General features: G+C 36.8%; 1 protein-coding gene across 1 annotated transcript in view; it reads left to right on the forward strand.

The window, feature by feature from the left end:
* The window catches only part of LOC138322114 (rap guanine nucleotide exchange factor 1-like), a 77,751-nt gene extending 68,385 nt beyond the window's left edge, over nt 1-9,366 (forward strand). Inside the window, 9 exon segments of the mRNA XM_069266173.1 lie at nt 52-226; nt 402-590; nt 4,958-5,042; nt 5,381-5,475; nt 5,762-5,840; nt 6,247-6,348; nt 6,646-6,743; nt 7,718-7,849; nt 8,222-9,366. Of these exon segments, the coding sequence (XP_069122274.1) occupies nt 52-226; nt 402-590; nt 4,958-5,042; nt 5,381-5,475; nt 5,762-5,840; nt 6,247-6,348; nt 6,646-6,743; nt 7,718-7,849; nt 8,222-8,366 (1,100 nt within the window). The 3' untranslated portion in view covers nt 8,367-9,366.
* The last annotated feature ends 1,799 nt before the right edge of the window (nt 9,367-11,165 follow it).

Below are 11,165 nucleotides of genomic sequence, written 5' to 3' on the forward strand. Positions count from 1 at the left end.
CTGGTGTTCAGAGAGTTAATGATTAATATGAGTTATGTGCCCTTTTTTCAGAATTCATGTACCAGGAGGCCTTCCTGACGACATACAGAACATTCATATTGCCTCGTGATCTCATAGACAAAGTCTTGTATAGATTCAACAAATTTCAGCGTGCAGGGGACAACAAAAAAAAGCGTCTGGCCAGAAATGGGTTTTCCCTTCTTGTACGGATCATTGATGAGCTGAGGTTGGTGATCCTTTCTCTATTAAAACTATTCCTGGCATATTGTGGTTCTTAACCAAAAATAGAAAAAAAAAATTCTGTTCAATATCAGTTTCAACATTTTATATTGGGTACTGTTTTAAATTAATTGAATTAAACTAATTTCATTATTTAAAAAAAAAATTCTTTCGTTTGCCAGTCATGCTGAGCTTGAAGATCAAATCATACAAAAAATGATGGAACTTGTGTTTGAGCTGCTGTGTCAGGGGAATCTCATGTTGGCACGCATTCTCAGGAAAAAGATCATTGAGAAGTGTGAGGCGAAGAAAGCTCACAGTGAAGTCGCACAAACAATGAACATCACCTCCTCTATATCTCTGGCCTCCAGGTAGGTACAAGGGGAGATCACTCAATCTCCTGCATGTATGTCCTACAGACATTTTTGGTATCTCTTTAGGCTACTGTTAATGTTGTACCCTACATTTTGAAACTTAATGTACCGGTATACAGAGGAAAAAACTTGATATACTGTAGATAAATATTACCATGGTACATACATATTGATCATACTGCAATCTAATTAACATACCAACTTATTTGTTGGTCAGCCTAATGTTACATGTTATATTTGTTGGTCAGCCTAATGATACATGTTATATTTGTTGGTTAGCCTAATTATGCATGTTATATTTGTTGGTCAGCCTAATGATACATACATGTTATATTTGTTGGTCAGCCTAATGATACATGTTATATTTGTTGGTCAGCCTAATTATACATGTTATATTTGTTGATTAGCCTAATGATACATGTTATATTTGTTGATTAGCCTAATGATACATGTTATATTTGTTGGTCAGCCTAATGATACATGTTATATTTGTTGATTAGCCTAATTATACATGTTATATTTGTTGGTCAGCCTAATGATACATGTTATATTTGTTGATTAGCCTAATGATACATGTTATATTTGTTGGTCAGCCTAATGATACATGTTATATTTGTTGGTCAGCCTAATGATACATGTTATATTTGTTGATTAGCCTAATGATACATGTTATATTTGTTGGTCAGCCTAATGATAACATGTTATATTTGTTGGTCAGCCTAATGATACATGTTATATTTGTTGGTCAGCCTAATGATACATGTTATATTTGTTGGTCAGCCTAATGATACATGTTATATTTGTTGATTAGCCTAATGATACATGTTATATTTGTTGGTCAGCCTAATTATAACATGTTATATTTGTTGGTCAGCCTAATTATACACCTGTTGTATATTTTGTTATTTGTTGATAATGATACATGTTATATTTGTTGATTAGCCTAATGATACATGTTATATTTGTTGGTCAGCCTAATGATACATGTTATATTTGTTGATTAGCCTAATGATACATGTTATATTTGTTGGTCAGCCTAATGATACATGTTATATTTGTTGGTCAGCCTAATGATACATGTTATATTTGTTGATTAGCCTAATGATACATGTTATATTTGTTGGTCAGCCTAATGATACATGTTATATTTGTTGGTCAGCCTAATGATACATGTTATATTTGTTGATTAGCCTAATGATACATGTTATATTAGCTCATTAGCCTAATGATACATGTTATATTTGTTGGTCAGCCTAATGATACATGTTATATTTGTTGGTCAGCCTAATGATACATGTTATATTTGTTGATTAGCTAATGATAACATGTTATATTTGTTGATTAGCCTAATGATACATGTTATATTTGTTGGTCAGCCTAATGATACATGTTATATTTGTTGGTCAGCCTAATGATACATGTTATATTTGTTGGTCAGCCTAATGATACATGTTATATTTGTTGGTCAGCCTAATGATACATGTTATATTTGTTGATTAGCCTAATGATACATGTTATATTTGTTGGTCAGCCTAATGATACATGTTATATTTGTTGATCAGCCTAATGATACATGTTATATTTGTTGGTCAGCCTAATGATACATGTTATATTTGTTGGTCAGCCTAATGATACATGTTATATTTGTTGATTAGCCTAATGATACATGTTATATTTGTTGGTCAGCCTAATGATACATGTTATATTTGTTGATTAGCCTAATGATACATGTTATATTTGTTGGTCAGCCTAATGATACATACATGTTATATTTGTTGGTCAGCCTAATGATACATGTTATATTTGTTGATTAGCTAATGATACATGTTATATTTGTTGATTCCCTAATGATACATGTTATATTTGTTGATTCAGCCTAATGATACATGTTATATTTGTTGATTAGCCTAATGATACATGTTATATTTGTTGGTCAGCCTAATGATACATGTTATATTTGTTGGTCAGCCTAATGATACATGTTATATTTGTTGGTCAGCCTAATGATACATGTTATATTTGTTGGTCAGCCTAATGATACATGTTATATTTGTTGGTCAGCCTAATGATACATGTTATATTTGTTGGTCAGCCTAATGAAACATGCTTTATTTGTTGATTAGCCTAATGAAACATGTTATATTTGTTGGTCAGCCTAATGAAACATGTTATATTTGTTGGTCAGCCTAATGACACATGTTATATTTGTTGGTCAGCCTAATGATACATGTTATATTTGTTGGTCAGCCTAATGATACATGTTATATTTGTTGGTCAGCCTAATGAAACATGCTTTATTTGTTGATTAGCCTAATGATACATGTTATATTTGTTGATTAGCCTAATGATACATGTTATATTTGTTGGTCAGCCTAATGATACATGTTATATTTGTTGGTCAGCCTAATGATACCTGTTATATTTTTAGCTCACCTGGCCCGAAGGGCCGGTGAGCTTATGTCATGGCGCGGCGTCCGTCGTCCGTCGTCCGTCCGTCCGTCCGTCCGTCCGTCGTCCGTCTGTCCGTCAACATTTCCTTTAAATCGCTACTAGTCATAGAGTTCTACATGGATTGTAACCAAATTTGGCCACAAACATCCTTGGGGGAGGGGGAACAGAACTTGTATAAATTTTGGCTCTGACCCCCCGGGGGCAGGAGGGGCGGGGCCCAATAGGGGAAATAGAGGTAAATCCTTTAAATCGCTACTAGTCATAGAGCTTTGAATAGAATGTAACCAAATTTGGCCACAAACATCCTTGGGGGAAGGGGAACAGAACTTGTATAAATTTTGGCTCTGACCCCCCCGGGGGCAGGAGGGGCGGGGCCAAATAGGGGAAATAGAGGTAAATCCTTTAAATCGCTACTAGTCGTAGAGTTCTGAATGGAATGTAACCAAATTTGGCCACAAACATCCTCGGGGGAAGGGGAACAGAACTTGTATAAATTTTGGCTCTGGACCCCGGGGGGCAGGAGGGGCGGGGCCAAATAGGGGAAATAGAGGTAAATCCTTTAAATCGCTACTAGTCGTAGAGTTCTGAATGGAATGTAACCAAATTTGGCCACAAACATCCTCGGGGGAAGGGGAACAGAACTTGTATAACTTTTGGCTCTGGTCCCCGGGGGGCAGGAGGGGCGGGGCCCAAGAGGGGAAATAGAGGTAAATCCTTTAAATCGCTACTAGTCATAGAGTTCTCCATGGAATGTAACCAAATTTGGCCACAAACATCCTTGGGGGAGGGGGAACAGAACTTGTATAAATTTTGGCTCTGACCCCCGTGGGCAGGAGGGGCGGGGCCCATTAGGGGAAATAGAGGTAAATCCTTTAAATCGCTACTAGTCATAGAGTTCTGAATGGATTGTAACCAAATTTGGCCACAAACATCCTTGGGGGAGGGGGAACAGAACTTGTATAAATTTTGGCTCTGACTCCCCGGGGGCAGGAGGGGCGGGGCCCAAAAGGGGAAATAGAGGTAAATCCTTTAAATTGCTACTAGTCATAGAGTTCTGAATGGAATGTAACCAAATTTGGCCACAAACATCCTTGGGGGAGGGGGAACAGAACTTGTATAAATTTTGGATCTGACCCTCCGGGGGCAGGAGGAGGGGGGCCCAATAGGGGAAATAGAGGCAAATTCTATAAATCGCTACTTGTCCTAGAGTTCTGCATGGATTGTAACCAAATTTGGCCACAACCATCCTTGGGGGAAGGGGAACAGAACTTGTATAAATTTTGGCTCTGGTCCCCCGGGGGCAGGAGGGGCGGGGCCCAATAGGGGAAATAGAGGTAAATCCTTTAAATCGCTACTAGTCATAGAGTTCTGCATGGATTGTAACCAAATTTGGCCACAAACATCCTTGGGGAAAGGGGAACAGAACTTGTATAAATTTTGGCTCTGACCCCCTGGGCGCAGGAGGGGTGGGGCCCAATAGGGGATTTAGAGGTTAATATTAAAATTCCTTCAGAAAAGAAACAATGAACCTGTATTCAGAACATTACTTGGCATTACAAACCAGGTGAGCGATACAGGCCCTCTGGGCCTCTTGTTTTGATTAGCCTAATGATACATGTTATATTTGTTGGTCAGCCTAATGATACATGTTATATTTGTTGGTCAGCCTAATTATACCTGTTATATTTGTTGATTAGCCTAATGATACATGTTATATTTGTTGGTCAGCCTAATGATACATGTTATATTTGTTGTCAGCCTAATGATACATGTTATATTTGTTGGTTAGCCTAATGATACATGTTATATTTGTTGGTCAGCCTAATGATACACGTTATATTTGTTGGTCAGCCTAATTATACCTGTTATATTTGTTGATCAGCCTATACTTAGTGATTGTTTACTTGTTACAGCCCGTCAGATCTCCTACACCTTAAGTCACACGATATTGCGGAGCAGATGACGTTGATGGATGCGGAGTTGTTCCAGAAAATTGAGGTAGGACTGATTTGATCTTAACTCAAATATAAGTACAAGGAAGTGTGATCTGATAGTGTTGATAGCCATATATCATGATGAAGAACAGGGCCCAGTTCTACAAACAATTCTTTACTTAAAATTTCCCATTGGAAAGCATTATAGAATGTCCTAATTTGAGATTTTTTCCTTAGTTTTTGTTATGCTTTCGTTTGGAGAATTTTAAGTTAACTCTTGTTAAACTAGGCCAGATTCTATTTCATGACATAAATTTTTTTAGGGGAAAACATTCTAATAATTATTGAATTTGAAACAAATGTAAAAGAGGACAGAAAGGTAATAAACTGTGTTTTGTCTAGATCCCAGAGGTTCTTCTTTGGGCCCGGGAGCAGTCAGAAGAACTAAGTCCAAACCTGACAGAATTTACTGAACATTTCAACAAAGTTTCTTACTGGTAAGTACACATTGTTATGATATTACAGTCACTATGGTACTTGAACCCTGTTATTCCTGTTTTTGGCAAAACTTTTAGTCCATCATAGTTGTTTACACTCTACTTTCTTTATCACATTCGCTGGTATCCTACCGTTGCAAAAGTGTGTTGATGACTTCTGGAGTCAAATAGTAATCATTATGTATAAATATGGATCCATGACCATAACTGACAAGTCGGGATATGAATTTATTGATTTTGTCATCAGCTGTGGAGATTTCTAACGCTTACAATGATTTTGTTTTAGGTGTAGAACACAAATTCTTATCCAGGAAGAAGCCAAGGAGCGAGAAAAATATTTAATCAAATTCATTAAAATCATGAGGGTAAGCTACCAATGTAAACAACATGCATCTATATATCTATAAATCTTCAAAGTGCTTTATTTAACACAAAAAATCAACATTAATTTGTTATTAAGAAATAAAGAATTTATAAACTACTTAATTGTCTGTGTCTTTTGGCTTATTAAGTGGTAACTTACCTTTCCCTTAATTTGATTAATCTTTTTGACTTTAATAGGATCAGCGTCATTTTACTAACCACATTGGTTTACCCTCGACATTCCGCTTCCTTTCCACATTTGGATATCACATGCTCTTTTTGTAGTGGTTATAAAATGAATATTGTTTGTAGGTGTAAGTAAATGAGCTAACATGATTAACGTATGATAAAACCACAATGTTGAACTGTCAGTTAACACTGATTTACCTTTTCCCTTAACACTTATAGCACCTGCGGAAGCTGAGTAACTTCAACTCCTACCTGGCTATCCTGTCAGCTGTCGATTCGGCTCCTATACGACGTCTAGAGTGGCAGAGACAAAACTTAGAGGTACAAAACTATAAAGTCTTATAGAACAGGCCCCACTGGGAGATTCAAATCAGGACGATTACATTTGAAAGAAAAAAAAATTACGCAATTATAATTCATTTTTAGATTGACATAAAAGTAATTAAAATTTTCAAGCATGAAACAGAACCACATAATTAAATGTTTTTGTAGTTTCTCCTTAAGACACATAACTATAACCCCTCAATTTTACTGTTTTAACTTGATATGTCAGTGCTTAAATGGTCTGGATTGTCGTCATATGTTTCTTGGTAACTACGTTGTATTATTTTAATTTAGGCACTGAAGGAGTTCTGCCAGCTCATCGACAGTTCAGCATCGTTCCGTGCCTACAGACAAGCCTTGAGTGAGACAGAGCCTCCCTGTATACCATACATGTAAGTTGGTCATTGATAAGCTGATTGATCAATGTCTTAGGTAGAACAAAAACTTGTTAGTATGGGGTTGAGGTATCCAGTCATACTGTTGAGGCTGGCTGATGTCTTGTCTTGTCTGGCCCATAGATATATTTCAGAAAACCATTGATATTTTGAAGGCAGGTTTTGAAACGTTTATAAAGATTTTACATAGGCTTTTGATAAGGCTTTCTTATATTTTGTATGAGGTTTTGTTATCAATTTGTCCTCACCAGGAACCAGGGGACAATAGATTGGGGCAGTATGTGTTGTGGTCACTGTGACCTTAATTTTGATGTTTGATTAACCTATAGGAAAAATCTTGTCTTCTTGTCTTGATGCAGTCTTCGTTACTATGGGGAACCAAAACTTTACATGGATTCATCTAGGCAAGAGAAATACAACTACCTACCAGAAACTGACTTATTTTGTGACGTTAAAAGTATATATAAACAAAGCAGAACTTTATGGACTGTATAACATGTACAATATTTAATTACAACAAGGACGTATATAAGAAGGATAAGTCACACTGGGGTTTGGGGAAGTCCAAGGCAGGCGCTTTTGTGTTTGTGTACTGACCGTGACGTTGGGCGACGACTGATTTTCCTTTGATATCCGCCGGCGCAGCCTTTGATGTAGCTTGCGGGTGCGAGGGTTACCGTCTTACTTTCTGAAGCGGGCCGTCATTTCATGAGCTGTCGTAATTTTTTAACGAAAATTTAAGACATATCCTCTTAAGTCTTCCGTCCTTAAAGCCAGTGATAAACGTTGTGAAATTAAATAAACTTTACATTGGTGTTTCGTCTGATTCGATAAGACAAATATTTGTTGAGAAAAATGGTTTTTATTCCCGGTTCATGGGCGTCTCGCGTGGTGTTTAGTAATGTTAAGAGACAGTAACAAATCTTTCTCACTTATAAATCCTTGATTACGATATTTGTTTTTTTCCACAGTGGACTGATCCTTCAGGACCTGACCTTTATAAATATCGGTAACCAGGACTTCCTGCCAGACAAAAACGTTAACTTCGCTAAACGTTGGCAACAGTTCAACATACTGGATAGCATGAGGAGGTTCAAGAAATGGTAAATATCTGTCATCTGTGTAGTGAGGTCTGGTTTTTTCATCCCAATAAATCTTACTTATTCCACACAACACTTTATAGGTGTATAACCAGGTGATATTAGATTGAAGTAATGCAAGATTTTTGCAGTAGATGCAAAATGAAGAATATAAAATAAAAAATCACGTTTGAATATTCACGACAATGAATATCTGCTGTAACATTGAATATCAATTAACTGGGGAAAAAAATCTGTAAAAATGAAAGTTATAGTGAAACCTTGGTCATTTGGAGACAGCAGCACTTATGTCTTCTCGAGTGTGTCACATGATAAGTATACTACAGACATCTGATATACTACAACTGTATGTTTATATGACTTCTCTTTTTGCAGTAATTATGAGTGCAAAAGAAATGAAAAAATCATGACTGTGTTCAATAACTTTGAGGATTACCTCAGTGAAGAAAGTTTGTGGCAGATATCCGAAAAAATCAAACCGAGAACAGTGAGGAAAAAAACAGAACCAGTGGAACCTTAATACAGGTGGATGTTCTAAACAGGAAGTGGGACACTACACAGGATGTGACCTTTTAACCTTTCACTGGAATGATCATAGACTTAGCCGGTTGTTCATAGGCGACTTGGTTTGATCAACCAGAAATTTAGAGAAGAAAGTGATACAATTGACAGTGAGGTTAAATTACCAGGGGAAGTAACTCTGGTGGACAATGTAGAAGCATATCTAGATTACATGTTAGTTTGTGTGTAGTGTTGGTCGGTGCTACGCTTTTAGATAAGGATTATACTATTGGGACTTTCAGTGTAAGAAGATAAAAGAGTAATTAAGGAGAAATTGTCAGCTGACGAGGTACTTACACACCTAGCTTTATTTTAATTATTTCTCTAAAGACCACGGAAATTCAGTAGATAGAACAAGTTCATACAGAGACTCATGTAGAGTTTGGGAACTAAAACCGACGGCCTTTATATACAGCGGTTTGTTATGTAGAAAGTGGCCTTCATGACAATATTCTATAGTTTATAGAAGTTTTACCTATTCATGAAATACATGAGGGTCTTTTAACACAACGTTTTATTGCGTTGTGTAGGCATTGTTTGACATATGGCTGTATTTGTTTTGTGTAGGATATAAACCTTTTGCAACTTACAGTTCGAAGCTTTATGCATTTTGCTGTAATTATCGAAAATAAGTTCTGTCAGTGAACCGTACAGGATAGGCCTGTTATATGCAAAGTAGTTATGTTGGCATGACGACAGGGTACTGTATATGCAAATACTAGTCCATATGTAGTGACATTAGGGCAGATACTAGGTGATGACAGCATGTTGACTCATCTCATTTTTATTGACCACAGTTATTCCAACCTATTGTTTGCCCCACTCTCTATACTATGTGTTTACTGTATCACACAGATCAGCCGTTATATTGATCATACAGATTATAGAGATGAGATAGGTACTAGTAGCTAGCTATAGAGATGAGATAGGTACTAGTAGCTAGCTATAGAGATGAGATAGGTACTAGTAGCTAGCTATAGAAGAGAGTATAGGTAGAGATGAGCTATATAGATGAGTAGGATAGAAGCTAGCTATAGAGATGAGATAGGTACTAGAGCTAGCTAGATGAGATAGGTACTAGTAGCTAGCTATAGAGATGAGATAGGTACTAGTAGCTAGCTATAGAGATGAGATAGGTACTAGTAGCTAGCTATAGAGATGAGATAGGTACTGAGCTAGCTATAGAGATGAGATAGGTACTAGTAGCTAGCTATAGAGATGAGATAGGTACTAGTAGCTAGCTATAGAGATGAGATAGGTACTAGTAGCTAGCTATAGAGATGAGATAGGTACTAGTAGCTAGCTATAGAGATGAGATAGGTACTAGTAGCTAGCTATAGAGATGAGATAGGTACTAGAAGCTAGCTATAGAGATGAGATAGGTACTAGTAGCTAGCTATAGAGATGAGATAAGTACTAGTAGCTAGCTATAGAGATGAGATAGGTACTAGTAGCTAGCTATAGAGATGAGATAGGTACTAGTAGCTAGCTATAGAGATGAGATAGGTACTAGTAGCTAGCTATAGAGATGAGATAGGTACTAGAGCTAGCTATAGAGATGAGATAGGTACTAGTAGCTAGCTATAGAGATGAGATAGGTACTAGTAGCTAGCTATAGAGATGAATAGGTACTAGTAGCTAGCTATAGAGATGAGATAGTACTAGTAGCTAGCTATAGAGATGAGATAGGTACTAGTAGCTAGCTATAGAGATAGAGATAAGTGTACTAGTAGCTAGCTATAGAGATGAGATAGGTACTAGTAGCTAGCTATAGAGATGAGATAGGTACTAGTAGCTAGCTATAGAGATGAGATAGGTACTAGTAGCTAGCTATAGAGATGAGATAGGTACTAGAGCTAGCTATAGAGATGAGATAGGTACTAGTAGCTAGCTATAGAGATGAGATAGGTACTAGTAGCTAGCTATAGAGATGAGATAGGTACTAGTAGCTAGCTATAGAGATGAGATAGGTACTGAGCTAGCTATAGAGATGAGATAGGTACTAGTAGCTAGCTATAGAGATGAGATAGGTACTAGTAGCTAGCTATAGAGATGAGATAGGTACTGAGCTAGCTATAGAGATGAGATAGGTACTGAGCTAGCTATAGAGATGAGATAGGTACTAGTAGCTAGCTATAGAGATGAGGTAGGTACTAGTAGCTAGCCTCCATGTGATGAGTCTGTGGCAGTGTACTTAACTTAGTAGTGATATATACGTCAGGAGTTATATCCATTCACAATCACTTATAACTAATTAATGAACATGACGTCGTGTGCCTGGCTTTTTGTCATCATGGCAGAAAAATTGAATTTTGAATATATATGAGGAATTATTTATTACACTATTGTGTGTTGTAGATGTAGACAAAGTGTGTATAGATGTGTATGTAAGTAAGGAATGTTGGGCTTGACCGGTGCATTATTTATTGAAGTCTGATGTTAAAAATTGTTGAAGTTTTATATGGTGACTGTACACAAGTAAATGACACTTTAGCACATTATTATGATGATCTGTGGTGGCTAAATGGTTAAGGTGACCTGATGTATTATACCACACTAACTAAAGAGTTCTCACATTACAATGGTCCACAACAAATGTTAAAGGTGTTCTGACGTATTATACCACACTGACTAAAGAGTTCTCACATTACAATGGTCCACAACAAATGGTTAAGGTGTTCTGACATACCACACTGACTAAAGAGTTCTCACATTACAATAGACCACAACAAATGGTTAAGGTATTCTGACATACCAC

The sequence above is a fragment of the Argopecten irradians genome, chromosome 4 (genome assembly GCF_041381155.1).
Source record: "Argopecten irradians isolate NY chromosome 4, Ai_NY, whole genome shotgun sequence".
In the NCBI taxonomy this organism is placed as follows: Eukaryota; Metazoa; Mollusca; class Bivalvia; order Pectinida; family Pectinidae; genus Argopecten; species Argopecten irradians.